General features: G+C 35.1%; 1 protein-coding gene across 2 annotated transcripts in view; it reads right to left on the bottom strand.

Moving 5' to 3' along the window:
* Nucleotides 1-21,852, bottom strand: part of agmo (alkylglycerol monooxygenase) — a 286,102-nt gene extending 264,250 nt beyond the window's left edge. The window contains exon 1 of one of the 2 annotated variants that reach the window (XM_039737290.1): nt 21,381-21,852. In XM_039737290.1, coding sequence (XP_039593224.1) covers nt 21,381-21,503 — 123 coding nt within the window. In that variant the 5' untranslated portion in view covers nt 21,504-21,852. The remainder of the gene's footprint in view (nt 1-21,380) is intronic. The other variant, XM_039737289.1, reaches the window with a different exon arrangement.
* Nucleotides 21,853-24,445: the final 2,593 nt, after the last annotated feature.

Below are 24,445 nucleotides of genomic sequence, written 5' to 3'. Positions count from 1 at the left end.
TGAAATGTAAAACTTTTGATAACTATTAAATGCATTATGCAAATATAATTTGTCATCATAAAACCAAGGTGTCATGTTTGCATAAGGAGCAGTATGCTGTCTCACAGTTTTGCTGATTGTGGTTTGACTGTCAGTCAGGTCACTATGTAATGTATGAAGGTAATTTGAATTCCTTTTTTGCTTTAATTGAAAAATGGAAGTTCAGAAAATGTTTATCCTTAAGTAACCTGGGTTAAATTCCCAGCCTGGTCATTGTCTCAATGGAGCTTGCACTTTCTAATTGTACTCTGGTTTCGTTCGACAACCTAAAAATCTTTGTTTGGTTGACCACTTATTCTAAATAGACCACATATGAGTAAGTGCAGAGAGTGCCCTTCAGTGGACTAGAGTTCTTGCCAAATTGTGCCCAAAAATTTCTGGCTAGTACCTGGCTCCCTATATCCATGGATTGGAATAATTTATTTTAGAAAGTTGATCGATGGATGGATGCATGGATGGATAGATGGGATATTTGTTACAGCTCATTAAAGGAAAGAGAACAAAATATTTGACAATAAACATATTGTTATATTTATTATTACTGTACAATTCAACAGGTGAGCGCTGCAAATACCTATGTATTTATTATAAGTATTGTTATGAATCTGTACATTGGCAAATTATTACATGCTTCTTTAAACGTTTTTATTACTAATTAACTATCACTATAGGTTTTTTAATGTACTTCCATCTGATTTTTGCATTTATTTTTATTATAGAAATTGTTTTCAGTTATTAGAAATTTTTTTCTGTCATTTTGTGTCGTGGTTCCAGATGTAACATAGTTGACACCATCAGCATGCCACTAAAGAATCACTAAATTGGATGAGTCACTATCCAAGTCTGAGGATAAGAAAAATCAGTCTTTTTGAATGTATTAATTGTACTATGAAGATTTCCCAATTCTTGACTTCTGCTTTTGTTTCTTGGGTATACTTTGGGTATTAACGCACGATAGGACAGATCTTTGGTTTTAACGTCATGTTAAATTACGTTCCCTTCTCCTGGTCATCCCCTTTAATCATGGTAGTCTTTTCTGAGTAAGGCTAGCAAGTACATTTTATATACTTTTTAAAAACTTCAGAGTTGTTTTAGAAAAATACTTGTCTATGCTGACAATTACATCTTAAAGAAAAGGACTTTCATTAATTAAATTCTGATTCACTAGTTTTTGGTTATGTCAAAAGCAAAACAAAAATGATGTACATAGTTGAAAAGTAATTCATTTTAAGCAACAAAGGACTATCCTGTTTCAGCAAGATGAAAAGCCCTCACTTCTCTACAATGTGTTTGTAGCACTCCGAGTTTGATTGGGTTGGATAATATAAATATTTTGCAAAATATTTTTGTGGGGAACAATACCAGATTATCTTCATATCATTAAGCAACCTTTATTATAAGCAATGAGTGCTAGCAGACAGTACTAAGAGTGAAACAGAGTGAGAGAGAGAGAGTAAGAGACAGAGAGACATTGCAACATGGCCTACATTACCAACCCTGCCTTACTCTCATCACTAGTTTTTATACATTTTAAATCCTGAGCTTGTCAATAATATGAAGCTTATCATGGAGCTAGAAAATGACGACATGTTGGATGTTTGGTTTAACATGCAAATAAGAATTTCACTGTATACATGACAATATCACTACTACTGCATGAAATTTTCATTTTTTCTGTGCATTGCAGATATCCATGTTGCATGGTTTGATTTTTTAGTAATGGTTCTATTTTGCTCTTCCCTTTTAATTTTTTGTATATTTAAATATTTGAATTTTAAAATAACATATAGCTAAAAAAATATTTTTCTATAGCACATTTTCACATAAAGTATGTAGCTCAAAGTGCTTTACAACATGTCAAAGAAGTAGTTACATTCAAAAAAAAAATAAAATTTGGATAAGAGTGATAATTAATAAATACTAAAAAAAATAAATAATGTACACATCATAAGAAGTACTGTATATGTAACTAGCCATCCTCCGCAGCTTTGCCCGCATATTAGTGAAACAGAACAATGAGGAGTGCCCTGCCCAGCTCTCACTCCTGACGTCACTCTTCCCCCTCCCCTCGGCCTGCAGCCTCTGTCTCGGACTAGTGCAAATATATCGCTCCTGCACGTGAACTATGATTCTTAGCACAATGAGAGAAGTCGCAAAATCATCTGGAATGTTCAAACAAATTATAGAAAAAAAAATCAAAATCCGTTAAGTTCCCTAACTAAGCGGAGTTAAAGTTATGCCCTGAGGCAGACACATGAGTGAGGAGGGCCCTGCCCTCCTCCCCGCAGCTTGATGAGTCTCTCTCAGATTCGTGCTAATAAATCGGTACCGCAAGCAAACTATGATACTTAGCTCGATGAGAAAGTCACAAAATCAACAGAATGTTCAAGTAAATTATAGAAAAAACCTGATCTAAATCCGTTAAGCAGTTCTCTCATAAAAAGCGGACAGACATACAGTCATATGAAAAAGTTTGGGAACCCCTCTTAATTCTTTGGATTTTTGTTTATCATTGGCTGAGCTTTCAAAGTAGCAACTTCCTTTTAATATATGACATGCCTTATGGAAACAGTAGTATAACAGTGACATTAAGTTTATTGGATTAACAGAAAATATGCAATATGTATCATAACAAAATTTGCCAGGTGCATAGATTTGGGCACCCTAACAGAGATATTACATCAATACTTAGTTGAGCCTCCTTTTGCAAATGTAACAGTCTCTAGACGTCTCCCATAGCCTTTGATGAGTGTCTGGATTGTGGGTGGAGGTATTTTTGACCATTCTTCCATACAAAATCTCTCCAGTTAAGTTACATTTGATGGCTGCCGAGCATGGACAGCCAGCTTCAAATCATCGCATAGATTTTTGATGATATTCAAATCAGGGGACTGTGATGGCCATTCCAGAACATTGTACTTCTCCCTCTGCATGAATGCCATTGTAGATTTTGAAATGTGTTTTGGGTCATTGTCTTGTTGGAATATCCAACCCCTGCATAACTTCAACTTTGTGACTGATGCTTGAACATTATCCTGAAGAATTTGTTGATATTGGGTTGAATTCATCAGACCCTCGACTTTAACAAGGGCCCCAAACCCAGAACTAGCCACACAGCCCCACAGCATGATGGAACCTCGACTAAATTTGACAGTAGGTAACAGGTGTTTATCTTGTAATGCGGTGTTCTTCTTCCGTCATGCAAAGCACTTTTTGTTATGACCAAATAACTACATTTTTGTCTCATCAGTCCAAAGCACTTTGTTCCAGAATTAATCTGGCTTGTCTAAATGAGCATTTGCATACAACCAGCAACTCTGTTTATGGAGTGAGTGCAGAAAGCGCTTCTTTTTCATCACCCTACCATATAGATGTTCTTTGTGCAAATTGCGCTGAATTGTAGAATGACGTACAGATACACCATCTGCAGCAAGATGTTCTTACAGGTCTTTGGAGGTGATCTGTGGGTTGTCTGTAACCATTCTCACAACCCTGCGCATATGCCGCTCCTGTATTTTTCTTGTCCTGCCAGACCTGGGTTTAACAGCAACTGTGCCTGTGGCCTTCCATTTCCTGATTACATTCCTTACAGTTGAAACTGACAGTTTAAACCTCTGAGATAGCTTTTGATAGCCTTCCCCTAAACCATGATACTGAACAATCTTTGTTTTCAGATCTTTTGAGAGTTGCTTTGCTTTGAGGATCCCATGCTGTCACTCTTCAGAGGAGAGTCAAAGGGAAGCACAACTTGCAATTGACCACCTTAAATACCTTTTCTCATGGTTGGACACACCTGTCTATGAATTTCAAGGCTTAATGAGCTAATCCAACCAATTTGGTGTTGCAAGTAATCAGTATTGAGGAGTTACATGCATTCAAATCAGCAAAATTATAAGGGTACCCACATTTTTGCACAGTTTTTCACATTTGATTTTATTTCATAGAACTAAATACTGCTTCACTAAAAATCTTTGTTCAGAAAACACCCCAGTACTCAGATATTCCTAGGAAATGAAAAACATACCACTGTTATCTTTTCTGTTGAAAGTAGAGTAAATTATTATGCAGGCTGAGAGGGGTTCCCAAACTTTTTCATATGACTGTACAAACGGATCTTAAAAACTATAACAAATTTCGAACTTGGACCACAAAATTTTTAAAACCATTTCTTAGCAAGCACCTATGGGCCAAGGATAAACCTACATTCCAAATTTGAGCTCCCAAGTCCTCATGGTTCGGGAGATTTTGTGATGAGTGAGTCAGTGGTATTTGGCTTTTATACTGTATACAGTATAAAGATTAAGAGAATTTGAGTCCTTAAATGTACAGTATAATGAAATGTATTTTTCACAAAGCTTACTTAGCTGCTGTTTCAATTATTTGAATGTGTTACTTGTGTATCTTGTAGCTGTTGCTGCCTAAATGGATAAAATCCTTACTGGAAACTGAAGGGACAGGCAGATAAATGAATACTGGTTAATTTATGTTTATTATTTTAGATAAAGTTGTGTTTCCCCCAATGTAAGAATACCCTGTGTAAGAAAGCCACAATGTTTGTATAAGCTCATCTGTATTTGATGACCTACTGTATAATTTTATGTGTACAAGATCCCATTATCTTTTAACAGGAGTATGATTTATTTGCTTATTTCCGATAGGCCATATGTTATACATTTTTCCATGAATTAAAGGAGAGAATTTAAACTAGCAGACAAAATTCATTCATTATAAGTTCAAAATATTCAAAATGTTCATACTTACAGTACAATGCAAGGACATTACGTGTTATTGTATATGTCAGTTAACCTTAAGTAACCTGGGCAGCAAGCAAATTGATGAAAACTGATATGCAGAACATGCACTGGCTTCAAAAATAAGTGAATGTTTCAAGAAGAATGTGCTTCCAAAGTTTACATAGCTAAATACTAACTAACCACTACGGATGTAGCTTTTTTAAAATCTCCATTTTTTATAAATGTAGCAACTTGCTTATTTCTTACAGCCTGTGTGGAAATGGGTGGATTAGTAACAATGTTTTATTGAACAATCATTATAGTTATCTAGTAAAGAAAAAAATGTACACTTAGAGGAACAACAGAAATTTTGGGTTTTCTTTTTAAAACTATGCAGACGTTACTTCTTTTATTGACAGGGACAAAAAAAATCAAATGCCTAAGAATAAATGCCAGGCTCTTAAAATGGTCAAGAGACTTTTGAAAATTCTCCCTTGGAAAGTAAACTTTGAACTATGACCTCTCTTGTCAGATGACAACATTTGCACAGCAGATGTTCTGAAATTTTGTTTTCCAGCTATAAGAATTTTTAGCACATTTAACCTCTCAGTGAGCTGCAAACAAAGTTACTCACTATGAAAACAGTAAAGGGAATGAAAGATTTGTATCTGCCTCAATTTAAACTGAAACTGATTGTAAAATGCACAAGCATGCTTTTACAGATGGACTTGTTTCAAAACACAAAAAAAGTGTTGCACTCATCAATTTATTTGTTGGGTTAAGTTGTTTGGGTGTTTAAGCAGTATTTTTTTATACCATATAACTTAATAAGCTGTATGATTTATAGTATGCTATAGTGCATGGGGTCTCATTCATAGCAACACAAGAAAAAATTGTACAGTGTGTTGCCAAAACCTCCAAGAAATGTTTTAAAGGAGAAGGACTGAATTTTCATATGTATGTAATAAGTCACCCATTCTTTCACTTTCAGAACCTGCTTTGTACAGTACATAGTTTGGAGAGTCAATTCAGGCAGCACCAAAAGAAAGGAAGGAACCAGCTCTGAAATAGAAGCCTCACTATCACACAGCACAATAACATACATACACACTCACAAAAGGGTCAATTTGCATTTCCTATTCAGCCTTACTGCAAATCTTAGGATTGAAAAGGGAAACTGAGCATATCAGAGGAATTATATGCAGATGTTAAATTAATTTAAAATATAATCAACATACTGTATAATCAGTACCCCAAAGTTGAATCAGACTTAGCTGTAAGGCAAAACTTTTGTCAGCTATGCCACAAGACACCAACCCAGTGACATTTCTATATTAAGACCCACCATATTTTGGACAGTAAGTAAAATTACAGTGTCTGTAAAAAGTAATCACCACCTTGAATGGTTTCACATGTTACTCCTATACAATTGAATCACAGTGGATTTAATTTGGCCATTATGACACCAATCAACACTTTTAACGTCAAAATGAAAACAGATCCCTGCAGTGGTCTAAATTAATTACAAATATAGAAACAAAATAATTGATTGCATAAGCATTGACTCAATTTAATATCACGCACGTAAATCATCAGTGGTGCAGCCAATAAGTCACATAAGTAGTTACAGAATAGATTACCTGTGTGTACTCAAGGGCTTTCATTTGAATTGTTTGAATTTTTTCATGCAAAATGCATGAAGTTGCACATCTTCATAGTCATTAACAGCATAGAGTCAGATATGATTAGTTAGGTAATATTATTGTTAGTCTGTACACATATAACATTTTCATGTCAAAAATGTCACTGCACCCACCTATCTACCTACCTATCTATTTATCAAAAAGAATAATCAGGTGACTATGGAGACTGAAGGCTGGGAAGGGTGACAACTAATTGGAACTAAGCATAGCAATATGCTCATTTAATGAGAATATTTGACAATGATTGGAACGACATATGCTACTGCTAGAATAAAGGGAAAATACAACTGCAGTGATATTGTATGTTACTTAGATATATTTGTATAGGTATATATGTATAAAATATTACAAATTACATGCAAATATGAAAAAGGCATGTCTAAAATCTCAGAATCACTACTTGGAGAATTTTAAAGTTTGTATTATTCTTTGATGTGTTTTTGATTATATTAATGTAAAACATTTGTGTCAGCCTGAATGTTTAATGTTCATTACTCCATTAAAATTCAGTCACCTACCAACTAAAGAAATGCAATTCTTCTTTTAATTTTGGAGTCTGCTAAGCTATGACAAAATATCTTATATTATGATCAATATCTCAGAAAGTAAGGGATTCATAACGATACACAGTGTTTCACTAAATACGATTCCTAAGTTAGCCAGGTTTGGGCCGCACCTCATTGTTGCTTTGGAGGATGCACCTAGGATAGTACCTAGGAACTACAACAACCCCACTTCTTCTGCTTCCACAGATATGGATGGCAATTTGATTTGATTAATTTAAAATATAAAAATTATTGAGGATTTCACATTTTTGCTGGAGACTGAAGGTTTGATCCAGCTTCTTTCCCTATATATATTTTTTAAAGTTTTTTGTTTTTTTAAACATTACAATTAGTAAAAAAACTAATTAAAAAAAGAAGTCAGCACAACATCACCAATTCTTTAAATCTTAATCAATAACCAAATGTCACTCTCGCCAGTTTCAAAAGCCATATGAACAACAAGATAGTTCCTTACGTAGTTTATATTAAAACACCAAAAGAAAAACATCACAGATGCTGAGGTTGGGCAGGATTATTTTAGAACAACACATATGATTCTTGACAAATTCTGAAGCTTTGCACTATTCCTTACAAATGTAATTTGGATTTTTTCTAGTTTTAGGTAATACAAGACATAATTTTTCCATTGATTTATAGAGGGTCGTTTAGAATTCCCTCCATTGCCCAATATAAATTGACAGGTAAGTAGTTTAGTAGGGCAATCACAACAGATTTATTGCTGTAGAATCTTATCCTAGTGATGGGTGACTTTCAAACGATTTGTTCATTTTGAACAACTATTTCAGTGAATCATACTAACAGTAAAGCTTGTGTCCTGTGTGATGTCATCAGCGTCTTTTTGTTTCGCTATTGCTTGTAGATGTTTAAAGCACATGCACAAGAACCACTTGAATCATGACTTGCTTCACTTATAATTATTTTGAGTTCAAACTATATTAATATCAGGAAACAAAAAATGTCACTGATGATTCTCTCATTCATTATACAAGCACAATACAGTAACAATACATTTATAATAAAATCAATTAATAGTGCAATTCTTTATTGGAATTTTTTTTAAACTGAATATGTAAACAATTGTCGCACGTGTGCACTTAGGAGGCAGTCAAAAAGCCTAAAGTTGAGTGAAACATTGCAAGACAAAGGGGTGTCATACAGTATTAACCCTACTCTCTCGTTCTTCTCATCAGGAAATCTGAAGATAGAAAAGATAGAAAACACACTTCTGGGTTCCAAAATGGCCGCCGAGACATCATTTCCGGGCATGTCCTGACGATACCTCCGGCACTTCCTGATGACGACACAACCAACGCATTCTGATGATAGCAATTCTTGTCCTATGTTGATGATATCATTTCCATCCCACAGCATCGACGTCATATCCCGACAACTCATAGACATAGAATTGCTAGACGCCACATGACCAGCAGCATCGTATGTCAACATCGCCGCCATATTGCGAGTGGCACTGCTGTGCAGTGAAGTAATGAATAAAGATGCCTCATGCATATGCTGCTTGGGATTGTTCAAAACCGCTGTACGCTCCACACCAGATCCCGAGGGATTACATTTCATAGGTAAGGCTGAACAATTGTTTTGGTTATATTTGGCCATTAGAAAATCCCATTTTATAATCTTAACTTTAGCTACGCCAGGCTAAGCTAGCAAAGCTATGCATTTATGTGCTCAAGTGAGCCTCCAATGTTTTGGCTAAACATATCACTAGTTTAGTAGTCACTAACTATCTAGATTGTTGTTAGCTGTGAACATTTCTCAAACTTTGAAGTTTTCCCAAAGAAATTCACCTCAGGAAGCAGTGGGAGGTAGCCCTTAGACGGATTTTTGAGAAAGCTGTCCTGTGAAGTGTGCCATGCTAGTTTGGTAACAGATGTTGTACTGGCATCATATGATCAAAGCTACGACTTGCTCACATTAAAAAATAAAGGAGGTTTGATGATTCCTTCTGAGGGTACAGTCAAGGTGGTCAAAGTAGCTGAGAGTGTTATCAAACAGTCAACATTAGGGCAAGCTCAGTTTGTTCTGGCGGAGACTGGTTCAGATGATGTGTTTTATCTCAAGGAGCACATTGAGGAAACACAGTTTGAAATTGACACCCATCATTTTATGCTCATGTCTTTAGTTGTGTCTGTCTTCCACAAACTAAGGCTGCACCATATTGCGAGACTGAATACTCTCAAATTACAGGATCTGAGTGAGCGAGAAGGAATGTCAGTCTGTAGGAGATCAGTGAGGTTGTGGGGAGCAAGACTGTGAAGAGCTTTAAATGTTAAGAGCAGTATTTTGTATTGTATTCAGTAATGAACAGGGAGCCAGTGAAGTTGAGAGAGAATAGATGTAATATGTTCAGTGGATTTAGAACAGCAGGTTATTATCCTGGCAGCAGGATTTTGAAGAAGTTGTAAGCGATGGATGTGTTTTTGTGGGATGCCAGATAGAATAGCATTACAGTAATCTATACATGAGGTGACTAGGGCATTAACCAATACTTCAGTACTGTGCTGCGTTTTTATTTAATAATAATAATGTGGCATGGTGGCGCAGTGAGTAGCGCTGCTGCCTCGCAGTTAGGAGACCCGGGTTCGCTTCCCGGGTCCTCCCTGTGTGGAGTTTGCATGTTCTCCCTGTCTCTGCATGGGTTTCCTCCAGGTACTCCGGTTTTCACCCCACAGTCCAAAGACATGCAGGTTAGGTGCATTGGCGATCCTAAATTGTCCCTAGTGGGTGTGTGTGTGCGCCTTGCGGTGGGCTGCACCCTGCCCGGGGTTTGTTTCCTGCCTTGCACCCTGTGTTGGCTGGGATTGGTTCCAGCAGACCCCCCGTGACCCTGTAGTTAGGATATAGCGGGTTGGATAATGGATGGATGGATAATTATTATTATTATTTAATAATTGCCATTATTAGTGTATAAATGGATATAAATAATTGCATTTAAACAGTTCACCAAAATCTGTTGTATGTAAACGATACTGTTTTAAACGTTTTTTCATCAGAAAACCCGGTTTCCACGTCTACCTGTATTAGTTTAAATGGCACTTTTGCCACTCTGACGTATCGTGTCAACTGGGCAACACAGTGAATGCAGCATCTATCTATATATGTCTATGCACCAAGTCATTTCCTGTCCCCATTTTTTCTTCTGTATAAAAACGCAATCTTATCATGTACAACTGATAAATTGCTACATACATATGCTTTTGATCACTTTAAATGTCTTTTTTGTGTTTTTTTCTTGTCCTACAGACATTATACGAGGACGGCCCCCAAAACTTTGTTTTTGTGACACTCCTTATTTCAAGAAGATCGATACACATCACACAATATTAAAACAAATATGTTAATGACTCTTCATACTTTTAAGAAACTAGACAGACAAAACTGAACTGTATATTATTTAAATTTCTAATAAATATTTGCTTTCATATTTACTTTTGTGCACAGTTTTTTACAGCTCATTGACTGCACTGTGCATGTATCAGTATCTGATTCTTTTGAGTTAAAACTGAATCATTACGAAACAACTGGTTGTATGATTCTAATTATTTTGACTCTTGAATGAATCGTTTTATGAACAAATTATTATCCAAGAATCAGTTGCATAATTGTCATTCATTTGATTCATGAAGAAGACATTACCTAAGAAACAATCAGTCAGTCAGTCATTTTCCAACCCGCTATATCTTAACACAGGGAAGAAACAGTTGGACGATTTTCAATCATTTCATTCATGAATGAGTCATTACCCATGAACGAGTCACATGATTCTCATTCACTTGTGATTCTGTGACGTAACATCTTTTTTTAATTATGTATCTTAAATGTGTTGTATTGTCTTTGAGTACTGAAGCAGGACATGGTTATATGAATTATCATCATGATAAATACACAAATAATTCTATATACATACATACACAAAATAATATATAAATTATTAAGTTAGAGGGAATTTACATATACACTAGTGTTTTATCCTAAAATGAATAAAAAATTAATCAAAAGAATATATTCACTTAAACAAGTAATTTGAAAGAATTGATTCAGTAATGTGACTCAAAATGCCCAACATTATCTTATCCCATGTAGTGGATTTTTTTAATAGAAGTAGGACTATTTTCAATAATATATGCATTTACTCTGAAAGAGAATAAAAAGGGTTGGAATGAGAGTTATTCTAACAATATGAGAACTGAAGAAGACCACTAAATAACATGTTTTTTGATGCACAAATTAAATTTAAGTAGATCTTTACATTTTCTTGTGATTGTAATTTTTAGATTATAAAAAATATCTCGGATGTTCTCAATAAAAAGTGAGCTAATTTAGTATTACATAAAGAGAGATTACAGAGAATAGTGGAAGTGAAGATCTGTGATACAGTTTGCATATTTGTAGTTGGAGATCCACAAAGAGAGAGGATGAATCATATTGCATAAAGTAGTTTTTATTTCTGAGGTTTCAGCTCCTGCCAGGAGCCGTCATCAGAGGATAATGATTATTCTTGTCTTATAATGATACAAGAATCAAAGGCAATATACAGTATAGCAAAATTAGGGGCGAGATTATGAGGTGGGGTGTTGGTTGTAAAGTTTTATTTATTATGAGGATGTTCTTCTTCTTAAGTTTGTATATTCTGGGTTCATGTCCAAATGTCTGTTAATGGTGTTTTCGTTTGATAGCCAAGATTCAGCCAGCTTGACACTTTTAGTGCTGGCCTTAAATCTTACTTGTACATTGAAAACACACAGAGAAATGTATACTCTTATTCAAATTAATTTTGTACACAGATATCCTGGGTTGTTCATCATATAGATTTAACAAGACTGGCAATAATGTGTTTAGATTTGTAATGAAAAGTACAATGCCATCAGCATAGAGAGAAAGTGTTTTTCTTTATCTATGATTTTTGTCCAAGATGGATGGCCAGAGTTTCTGTGGCAATAGCAAAAAGCCTAGGTGATAGTGGGCAGTCTAGTCTAGATCCATATTCTAATGTGAAAAAGCCAGAATTTATTTTCCTTACATAAACTGTGGCTAGCAGTCAAGAAAATATAAATTTGATCAAAGTCCATATATTGCACCCTAACCTAAATTTTTATAGTAAAGTAAAAAGAATCTCCATTTCACTCTATCAAAAACCAGGGCCTCAGTAAACTCAAATACTGTAGAGTTTATTGTACATCAACTAATCCGTGATTGTTAGAGAATAAACATCTTAAATATAACTTGCATTAGTGAAATATTTAAATTTAAAAAATGTATAGACTGCTTTTAACAAAATTCTGCTGAAAAGCTGTTTGGACATCAGGCTTTACTGTTTTGTAAGCCATGTTAGATTTTGACAAGCCTTACAGCATGTCCAGTTCTTCTATGAGCAATGTATCAACCTGTGCAAAAAAGTTACATTTCTGGTGCTTTTCTTGTTAGGTAAAATTTGTTTTTGATTCTACACTTTACTTCACATTTAGCACTAAACATTGATATTCAATCTCTAATGCTACTATGCTTTGACTTTGGCTATGTTTGTCTATACTTTGTAATGTCTCTAAAATTTCTGACACGTGATTAAACTAAAATGTCTATTAGAACTTTTATGGACAAAACCAACAACAATGACACACTATTAACTGAAGGCTTAAGAACCACATGCCATTCTGCCCAATAAAGCTCACCAGTCCCATCTATTCATACCTCCAAACTAACATCAAGTTTTATAGGTGCCTAAAATTCTAATGTCTACAACAGTACTTGGAAACTTACTTAATGTGTCTAAATTTTAACATGTTTCTGAAAATAAAATGGTAGAATGTGTTGAAATACGGCACAGCTAAAAGTGTACATTGTTGCCCGATGGTTATTCTTCACCACTTTCATACACTTAACATTCCCTTATTTTTTGCAAGGACCTAATCTGGTACCCACCACCATCCAAAGAGCCGACATTGGTTTTGTTAATAGTGTTTGCAGTTTTAGTGTTAGTAAACCATAATTGCAGACACCCGTTTGTTGCCTGGCTCTGCAGAGTTGTTTTTGCCATCTTAGATATTAACATAGACATATTCCAGAGTATCTTTGCCAGTCTATGGAACCAAGTCTGTTGTGCCATTTGACTGACATTGAATTGGTCTGGGTCTGAATTTGCCAGTGGGTCAAAGTAGTCCCCATAAATGCAGTTTCTTGTGTTCTTCACCAGTTCAGTTTCTTGGAAATCCGTGCTGGTGCCTAGAGCTAGTCAAATAGTCCAGACTGTAAACAATATCTCAAGTCAGATTTTCAAATCTAAATATTGGTAATACTACCAATTGTATAAGTGATGCACAAAGAGAATTATCACTAAGGGCACAATGAAGGAAGCTAGCCTCAAGATACACTGAGCCTTATGATACACTATCAGAAGTAGGGCTTTTAAAATATATGGCACAAACAGACACTTTCCTTCTTATTTCTTTCTTACACACCTCAAAGCTGAAGCCATTGTAACTGTTCCCAATTGAACATAATTGCATGTCTTGTGGGGTTGTAGATCATATTCATAATCATCATTACTTTCATGAGTATAAGATGGAGGGTCATTTAAATAGCCCCTGAAATAATCTCGTTTCCCTGCTCTGTTTGGTTGCTATTTCTGCTGCATTAATGCAATCCGTTACACATATTTGGAGAATATGTTTTAGGGAAGATCATTTCTCAGGATTTGGAGATATTTTCATGCCGTCCATTGTTATTTTGCTATTTTTTTGTGTTTTTTGGCCCTTTCCACTATTTTGCTAATATTGTCTTTAGTCTGGATAGTACATTGATAATGTTGTAAAACTCTTGATATGCAACATTAAAGAAACTGTTTCATACATAAGTAGTTAAATAATACGGATTCTTTGAGTGTTTTGGCAAAATAGAAGGGGAAAATTAAAAATAAGCAATATTAGAGAAACTCACAATAGGAAAACTCTTATGGAAAAATCAAGAAAAGAACGTTTCAGTGTTTTTTTAAAGAAATTGATGGCTTTCAAATGAGAAACAGCTGTCATATAAAAAAGGAAAGGCAATGATATTATAAAGAAAAAGTTTAAAGGGAATAAGTATGAATCCCCAATATTTTATCGTTTCCATTTCCCAGAAATTCAGTGACTTAGCAATCTTTTATTGTCCTTTATAACTTTTTTAAAATTTTCTGATCTTATATGCTATTCTTTTCAAAAACATTTGACATAAAATAGCAGAACTTTAAAAAATATGAAGGGCTGTTTTCTCTGGTAAGTGGATGCTGTGACAACATGCAATGATTTCTTTTCCTTAGCAAAAATCTCCATTTTTTTTAGGGAATTCCCAGGCATTCCCTGCCCAGAGAGAGCTATCACAAGTCATTCTACAGAGCAGTTCAGGACAAAATAAATTAAAACAATGCAATGAAAGTACAACAAAATAGTTTCTCATCCACAGAAAAATCTGTAACATCTTTATCTTACCCGACATGAATGCAGCCAAAAAACGTATAAAAAAGCAAATAACGTTATTAATCTTAAAATTCATGATGGATGTTACAAGCAATTACATTGCTGGATATGTAATACAGTAGTTATTGTTTTAATTAAAGAAAGAAATAATAAAAACTAAATTATGTTCCAATGTTGGTTCTTTCAAAGCACAAAGTAATAAAAAATGGGTCATTACAACATGTCTGGCATGACACTGAAACACTTGAACACATTCCTGTTAATTTTAATTTTTCACTGGTGAAAAAGGCTTGCAGCTGGCTGTAAAAAGTGACAAACATATGTTTCAACTTATAAGTCAACATTTGATGCACATCACTAAATGTTCTCTACAGCTCTCCTATCCTACACCAATTGCAAAGAACAAGTTTACATTTCATTGAATAACTTAAGCAAGTTGAGTACTTTATATAAAATTGTTAGGAAGCTACTGGCTTGATATATCTTGGGGAGAAAAGTACACAAAAAATCACAAGACCTGTGGTTTTATAAAATTCAAACACCATAAAACCCACAATGTTATAAAATCTGCATAAGCTTTAATTGTTTTAGTTGTATAATGGCAAACAAAATGTGTCTATGAAAACATGAAATAATACAGTAAAACAACTTTGGCATTTCCTCTTCTTTTGCTAACTTAATTGCCTGACCAAATTCACATAGTGTACCATACATAACGTAAACCAGATCTTTGTCTAAAATAACTGCAATGGATTTCTGTATTTCTTCTGTTTTTAATGGATGTTATTTTAATATTTAAATAATGTTCTTTTTTATTCACAAACAAAGCATCTATTCTTCTGTAACAACAACCTTTCCTAGCTTTTATATTAAAAAAATGAACTATATATGTTGAAAATTAAAGTAGCTATATAACTGATTTTTTTATATATGAAAAAAGTGGGGTATGAAAATAGCTTCCATGCCTCAGGTGACCTTTACTTTCTGCATTTCCATCCAGCCTGAGACTTCTTTCTATGTGAAATGATCACATACAAGTAGTTTTCTACAGGGTTCCACTAGTTTCCCCACACAATCTAACAACCAGTTATTAAGACAGCTTATAACACTGCTAACACTGCTAAATTCCTCCAAGTTATGTTCACATGTAGGTGTAAAGGCATGAACTTTGAATTCCTGCTTGGGGTGGATTCCAGCCTTAAATCCATTGTGGTCCCTTGTGACTGTAACAGGTGGGCCCATGTATCATCTGAGAAAGCAATTCAGGAAATTTAAACAACTATTTTATGTGAAGGACATTATAACTTGCCACTGGTAATTTAAAAAAGGCATGGAATGTATACAATAGATTTGCAAAACTTAAAGAAAACAGGTTAGCTTTAAGCATTCTCATCTGCTACAATACATCCCTTTGCTAGCAAAATGAAGAGCAACAGATGGGCACATTGAGTAAGTCAGTTTCACGCACACAGCTGGTAGCATGCATGAAAATTGTCAGGCTACTATAGAAGCAATTCAACATGATAACAACAATAAAATAAAATGCAAAAAATATATACATGATGGGTTTCATTTTGGCACGTTTTTTCAAAATCAAAATTAAAAACATATCAACCAAATAAGTGATGCTTCTCACTACGGCACATGATTTTCATGTCAGTTTAAAATGCCACTCCATGTCATAAGTAAAAGCAAAGCAGACATACTACGTACATTTTGACCAAAGTTGATGCTTCGATCAGGCCAACACTAAAGAACTAAATACTTTTCATTGTTTCATTAATCACTCCACTATCCACATTGATGAAACTTATGCTTACTGCTAGAACACAGACATGTTTAGAAGTGGAATGCCTCTTACCCCAAACTAGGGATGCGTCTGGCCCTGCCTTTTGACATTGACTGGTCTTTTGATTACTTTCAGTTTTGAAATGATTGAATCATTATATTGAGTAGAAATGCAGTACATTTCATATGCTTTGCTTTTAGTTATGACACACAATCTATGGACATTAATTAAAGTACAATACGCGTTTATATTGCATGTTAAACTGGCATGTGCTGTAGTTAAAAGAAATTGACCATTTGGTTGATATGTTTTGAATTATGACACAATAAAAACCATGTAAAAATAAAAGGCATCTTCTTCATATTCACTACATTTTAATGTTGTTAACAAATTTGATTTCATTTAATTATAGCACGAATAATCTTCCATATACTACAGCTAGATCCAGGATGTAAGGGTAGTGGAGACTATAATCAGTACAATACAGTATGGTACATAAAGTCAAACAACTTTACGATTACCTCACATTAAAATGATAATAATAATAAAGTAAAACACACACACACACATTATAACACAATCAACATGTGAAACGTATTTGTAGCCTAGGCAAATGTGACAGGTCATTTTGTGTTTTGTTTTTTAACACCTTGGAAACTGACAGATTAGTTAGTTTTATTGAATTGCCTATGCTCGTATTCACATATGTTTTCTTAGCCCTTTATAAGTACTGTTTACACCTTAAGAGCCAACACATGAAGATGTATTCAACCTGACTTTTTTCAAAGGGATATTGAAGAAAAATATAGGGACTACAACAGTAAAATGCACAGGCATATTCCAAAGACAGGAAACGGCACTGGAAAAAGCAGAGATCACCAAAAATTAGAGGAATCCTCAGTGACTGTCATTTGTGAATGGTAGTAGGGGAGAGGCTGGGTGAGCTACATGGGATTAATAGATGTCTGCTAGTGGAAAGCCAGAACTGATAGGTTTCTTTGAACTCAGCAATTGGGTGATAAGAAATCTACTGACTTAACATTTACTTGAGTCTGATATAATGAATCAGAAACAATGGCGCTCACTGTTGAAGACTAGAATCACCTCTGCATTATATTCAAAAGAGTCTTACAGTTCACTTTCATAACAGCCAGCTATGCTTGTACATCTGTGAAAGAGAAAGCAGTGGGATTTTCTAAATGTTGTAGTTGTTTTGAATTGTGTCAGTTTAGCTTGAGCGGTTTGCTCATCCTCCATGAACAGAGCTGTGAGTGCTGCAAATCCTTTCTCACTCACCTTTTCTGTAAATTACATCTGAGCATGATATGTTTTTCAGTAGGCGGTAGGGACTAATTTTTTTTCAACACCTTGTGCTTTATAAAAACATAAAGGATTTTTTAATCAAAGTATTTTTTATAATAAATGCTAACACAGCTTTGATTCACCATAGCTTCACAAATTACTATGCAAACATCTAGGTTACTTAATGCTAACAACTGCTGACAAGATTCATGAACAACAAGAGCCTCAACCCAAACTTTTAGAAGGATTACAATTGTGCTAAATGTCCTCCTCTGCTCTTATTAGACCAAGAGATGAGGCTGAAGAAACATCACCAGTGGAAACTGAAGAAACACATAATGAGCATCTTATCCTTGAGGACAAATAAAGTTTGTTCTGTCTGTCTATCTATCTATCCATTTATTGATTTAAGTAGTACTAGGGTGTTGTACCGTGTTAGCCATTGTGAATAATAATTCATTACATTTATATAGTGCTGTTCTCAGTACTCAAAGCGCTATCCACACAGGGAGGAACCAGGAAGCGAACCCACAATCTTCCACAGTCTCCTTACTGCAGTGCAGCAGCACTACCACTGCGCCACCTGTAGTGAGAAGTCAAGTAAAATGACACATTTTATTAGCTAACTAAAAAGATTACAATATGCAAGCAACTCAGGCCCCTTTTTCAGGCAAGATGTAATACAGAAACTAGTGTCCCCTGTGTTTATATAGAAAATAGGACAGATGCAACATTGGAAAACCTTTAAGTGAGACATCATAAATGTCAAAAATTAATAGACCTCTCCAGGCTAAGATTCATTTACCAAGAGAGGACAACAATTTAAAGTCAAGATCTTTAGATATGATAACTGTCCAGCAAAGTCTTTTGAAGTTTCCAATGAGTTTTTCAATACAATGTGGATCTGGTGTCAGTCCGAGAGATGCAAACAATCCTCATTGAAACAACATGGAGTGAGAAACAGACACAGATCCTTTAAGTTATAAATTACATAATATTAGCTTGCACTCCCTACCACACAAGATTACCTTCATTCTTCTTAGTTGTATTGTGTTTATTTAGTTACATTTTACAACACAAAGGGCAAATGTAACTGCCAGGTTTGAAGAAAATAGCCTTAGATAGGCAGTAGACTGGTGCTAGACACAGCACGTATTTGAAAACCAAAGTACAACAGATTGCAATGACAACATGTGAGACCCAGATCCAGTTTAACTGAGCAACTTGCTTTTAACAACATTGATAGGGTTCAAAAATGACATGGTTCAGGATGTTAAGTAGCAGAAGAGAAAAAAATATTAAAGCAGTACTTTAACAATAGAATAAAAGGACTATAACAAAAACATGTGTCTAAGAAAGTGCAGCAAACCTACAGCCCAATTCAAAATTTACTAGTATAATTTAACAAATGATTGTCAGGTACAGTATCTATAATATAAACATGCCAACACTGGGGTGCTCCAGAACAAAGCTTGGCTACTCCTGCGCTAAAAACTCCAACATCCTCACCCCAAATAATATACGGTTATATGAAGTGGTTACATTCAAAAAAAATACTAAGTATCTTTCAGGACATATAGAATGATTAGGACAATGTATAAAGTTTCCTTTGTCTTGGCACTAGTATTGCTGGTACTTTACCTCAATGAGCACACCCCTCTATCAGGGACATGAACTTGGGTTCTAGCAGCAGCTGCACCTTCTCCATAGAGTGGCAAAAACATGCTTTTGTTTTTATTTATCCTTGCAGCCTCTTTGGGTCAAATGTAACCTATTTATGTGTTTGAAATCAATAAAATTACCCTACATTTTATCTATTCAGGATGAAACTTTGTGACTGATCCTAGCAAATTAACAAACAGTAATAAAAATTAAACATTCAAAATTTACACAGCTTCAAAACATTTTTTCACCTAACCATGTCTTTCAGGCTAGTTTTTATCCTTAATTGACTTTAATGCATTTTTGGGTCTGGTTGCTCATCACCATACAAACATCCCCAAAGTTAACTTTTCAGATAAAAAATGTGAAGGCTTTTGTAAAATGACCTACATTTACAAAAGGCAAAAAAGTTGCCAAATGTCATATTTTTGTAGAAATGCTACATATTTTAAATGCTGCCATACCCTTCAGGTCAGTTATGACCCACCATTGACTTTCATGGATTTTTAGCTACATTCACAGAAAACTTTGTTCACAACCCATAAATGCAAACTGCGATGTAAATGTCATCTTCTCGGCACCGAAATATGATGGCTTTTAGCAAAGTGCTGTAACTTTAAAATAAGCAAAAAAGTTTCCAAATGTCTCTCTTTTGTACAGCTGCTATACATTTTGAACACAATTACAGTACATCCTTTAGGTCACTTGTAAATAACTCATCCTATACTTTAGTTGATTTTACTGTTCGTTTAGGGTGGTTTGTTTGTTCACAACTCTTGTACATAAATATCATCTTTTCAGCTCAGAAATGTGAAGAGTTTTAATAAAGTGAACTTCTTTTACAAAAAGCAGAAATTTTCCACATGTCTGAACACCTGTGACAAATTTTGAACCCTGCCACATCCTTTGGGTCTGTTTTAACCCACTATTGACTTTAATGGATTTCCCACTGGGTTATATAAAATCTATAAAAACATCCTAATCATCATATGCTTTAAAACTTACTACTACAGGTCTAGATAGTCAATTAATATAATGTAGGTTTATAATGTAGTTCTGTGATGAAAAATTTGGTTTTCAGAACACCTTGTGTCAGAATTAGGTCAAAAAAGTCCTGGAAGGCACAGCATTGAGCCAGCACTTGAAGAAATTGTCAGAGTTACTCTTAATGATTACAGGGGCAAAGAGCAAGTGACATAACATATTTACTTTTACTTGCTTAGCAGATACATCCATATACTCATATGCTGTACTTGCACATTTTGTATAGGACCATTCACTTTAAATCTGTCAAAGATGGAAAATGAAATCAGCAGACTCTACTGTCATTGAAATTTTAATGCAAGTTTCCCATCTTTCTTGCATCCTGCAAAAGATGATTCCCTGCATTATCTCAACAGTGTGATAACATTTTAAAGTAAACCACAAGTCACAGGCATAAAAGGTAAGAGCAAAGGTATCTTAAAACAAGTGAATAATTACTGAATAATCAGTTTTAGGGCACTACGACTGTTCACAGCCCCAGGCATGTGGGTTCAAATCCTTAGAACATGCTTTCCCAAAATCGGAGTACCTGACTCTTTAGATTTTCCTCTGACATCTCAAAAGAAAGTTAAGATAATTGACAAGCCTATACTGTAAATGTATTGTTGCATGTGGGTATGTTTCTGCCCTAGTGTGGACTGTCTCGCCCACACTTATTTTCCACACCTTTGGTTGCACGGCAACTGCGCTATACAGGGTATAGCTATATATGCATTGACTGGAAGAGTGAGTTTCAAAATGGAATTCTGCGTTATCATTTTTAGATGTTTAGCGGTAATGCACACCACTATTAGTGGTGTTACGGTAAAGTGTTACTCCCTTGTAATCACGCAGTGTTTATCTCGTTTTGTAGTTTAGTTGGGGCTGCTACTCCTAGAAAACCTAAAGCACATGTGTGCAGGTGCTCTAACAGATTCTGATTTGTAGTTATCTCAGAAATCTAGCATCTAAATAATGACAATCTTTGCAAATATGTTCCTTTTTTATTCGATAGCTCTCTTAATGTACTTGCTTTTCCTGAATTCAGTAACTAGGAAATGAATCAGTACAGTAAACAAAGAAATTAGTTTCACCTGCTGCACATATTCGGGCACCTCCTCTTCACGTTTGAACGAAGTTTCATTTGGCGTGATGACGTAGAACATCATGCGAATTCCCAGAAAAAGGGTGGAAGAGGGGTTTTCGGGGACCGCCATATCCACGGCTTTCTTTCGTTTTCTCCTTTAGTCAGATGCAAACTAGTTGTGCCAAGTGCACACCTGTACGTGGCCGAGTCCGGTGTTAAACTGATTTCTTCGTGTTAACCGCAGGTTTCGTGATCTTTATCTCAGAAAGCACTGGGACAAAGTGTCAAGGCTGGTCGCTAGATGATAAGGAGGCAATGTACACTAGGTCGAGTGATGTAAGAGCTTTTTCTTATTCAGGTTTTCTTTTACGTTAACTCCGTGTTCATTCGGCGCTATGCCGGATCACGTTATGAAAGCGATGACAAAACCCCGAATTAGTTGATTTTTCGACTTGTCAGTCATAACGCACGGATGTTGATACAGACGAACGCAGATCTCGTGATTTTTTTTGCGAACGCATTTATGCTGTACTTCAATTAGCAAAGAATACGAATGAAATTTTGCCTTATAATACAATAGGAAACAATTTGGATCGTGAACTACAGTAAAAACGGGCCGTTTGTTCATTGTGAAAATAAAGGGTGTACTCTAACATTATTACAGACACACATGTACACAATCGGTAGATGTTAATTCAAGAAAAGTGGTGTTGTCATATTATATATACACACACACACGTTTTTTTATTATCAATTAATCACTGATTTTAAGTCTGCAGACCTTGTTGGCTTTCTCAGTACGCTGGCCACTTCCTTAATTAATATTTAGAATGTTACTGTTCTTCTTTTTCAATGAATGCTAGTTCTTCCACATTTGATGTTTGCAGCAGTTTTTTTGACAGGCTTAAACCTTTTTTCTTTTTTCTCTTCTCTGCATCTTCAGGTGGCTGCTAGTGGGTGTATCAATACCAGTGATGGCAGAATCTCATAAGGTTCTGTTATAATCATTGCTGATACCTAAACTGTGATCAGCTGCATTGTATGACATGCTTTTACATCTGGAGATAGTAAAAAGAACTATTCAGCACTGAAAAACTTTTATTAGTATTGTGTATGTACGTATTAACATTCAGTTCAGGCAGAACAAAGGAATCAGTCCAGAACTGAATGAACTGACTGAATACAGCCACACATGTATGGGGACGATTTTTAGACAACAATTAATCTAACCTGCATTTGTTTGGGATGCATGAGGAAACCAGAATACCCAGAGAGGAAGCACAAATGGGTAGAGGGAGAGTATACACTCGGACTGCAGCTAGGGCTGCAATGAAAATATAATAGTAAATTACAAGTACACAACATTATGATATTATTTGTAATAGCATAATCTATTTTAGTGAATGGTGATAAGTTAGTAAATGTTATTACTACCTTTTCATGATTTCATGAATAGATAATTGGAAACCAGTTTTTTTGACATAGTTCCTCATTTTTTTTCCTTCTCATATGTTGTGCTGCTTTCAATAACCTTTCATCTCCAGTAGGTGATCTGCTGAAAAAAACACATATGCTTGACTGCAGTTTGGGCTTTTAATGTTTATAGCTGTATCAGAACAGACATTTCTTTTTATATCTTAAATATTTTTTAAGAAGCGGCAGCCATCAAAAATAAAATACACCATTGAGGAGCACTACTAAAGCAGAGTGAAATGAGAAATGAATAATGTCAAAGGCTAGGGGATGTAAAGTAAGCAAAATAGTTTAGTAAGCTGTCTGGCTGTCATATAGGCACTCAAGGTGAGATCCGAACCAAAGTTTGTGTGGGAGGTATTTGTCTTGCAAAGGTCACACATTTAGGCATATGTAAACACACAAACAAAATAGACAATCCATCAAGAAATTAACAGCTTAAAATAGTTGCATTGTGAATAAAACCTCATCTTTAAATATTCTGTTTGACGTGAACTTAAGTTTTTACCAGTAAACATTCTGGCTTATAAGTAAAGGGCCAGACTTTGTCCATCTTTGTTTATAGTATGTCTGGCAAACTATGGGGTAGTGTATCGTGGTCCAATTGGCCATAAGTTAAAACTGGGAGCAGAAAGAGTTTTTGTATAAATGTTCATGTCCGTTAGTGGTGAGGTAATGGCTAGGTCTGCCAAAAGACAGCAGTATATTGGTATCCATGAACTTTTGAATAAGGTGACAAAATTCAGATGCCATGCACATGTGTAGTCATGTTCCTCAAAAGATAAAATATCCAACTTCTTTTTAATTAGAAACCCTCTTCATAATGGTGAGAGAGGATGATAGATGGCATATTGCCATCATGTTAAGGTGCAATCAAAGGCAAAGAATTTGTAAGGCAGTGATGTTTTGTGGGTCACTCCGTAATCCCTTAACAGTGACAGATAATTTGTGTAGTTTAGTTAGATGCACTGGAGCTGTTATAGCATATGTCTCTTTGTTTGATTACTTAATTTTTTTTTTGCTTCTTAGTTTTTAACTGTTCCTTGTGGAGTGCAGAAACAGTGAATCACATAAAAAAAACATTTTGGTTGTTAGACTTATGTCCTTTTTTATACCTCTTATGTCATGTTCTGAAGTTGTCGCAGAAGCCACTATTATAACATAAATCAAAAATATAACTATACTACAATGATATTATGCACATTTCTGGAGATTTGTGGTTGTAATTACAATATTTGTCAGTGCTTGCCATAGAGATTGCATTAGGGTGTATTTATTAATGGGGTTTTGCACAGTTCAGCTGTAGAAGTGGCCTTTACTTTCAATGCACTTACTGGTTACTAATTTTTATATATGAGCATTTAAGCGGTTGTGAACGGCATTTACATATACCTAATTAGCCATAGATACATAAAACAGGCTTGGACATTTTACAGATCTAATTTTTCTCTAAAGCAGAGGACAAGAAAGACCACATTTTGAAAGCAAGCCAAGCAGTCTGCTAAAACTGTGAGAAATTTAATACAGGCATTTTGAAGGCAATGAAATTTTAACTTGAAGGGGAAAAATATTTTGTATAAGAACATCTGTTCAGTCCTT

This window comes from Polypterus senegalus, chromosome 15 (genome assembly GCF_016835505.1).
Source record: "Polypterus senegalus isolate Bchr_013 chromosome 15, ASM1683550v1, whole genome shotgun sequence".
In the NCBI taxonomy this organism is placed as follows: domain Eukaryota; kingdom Metazoa; phylum Chordata; class Cladistia; order Polypteriformes; family Polypteridae; genus Polypterus; species Polypterus senegalus.
Note: the sequence above shows the minus strand (reverse complement) of the source record. Positions and strands in the feature narration are given on the sequence as shown.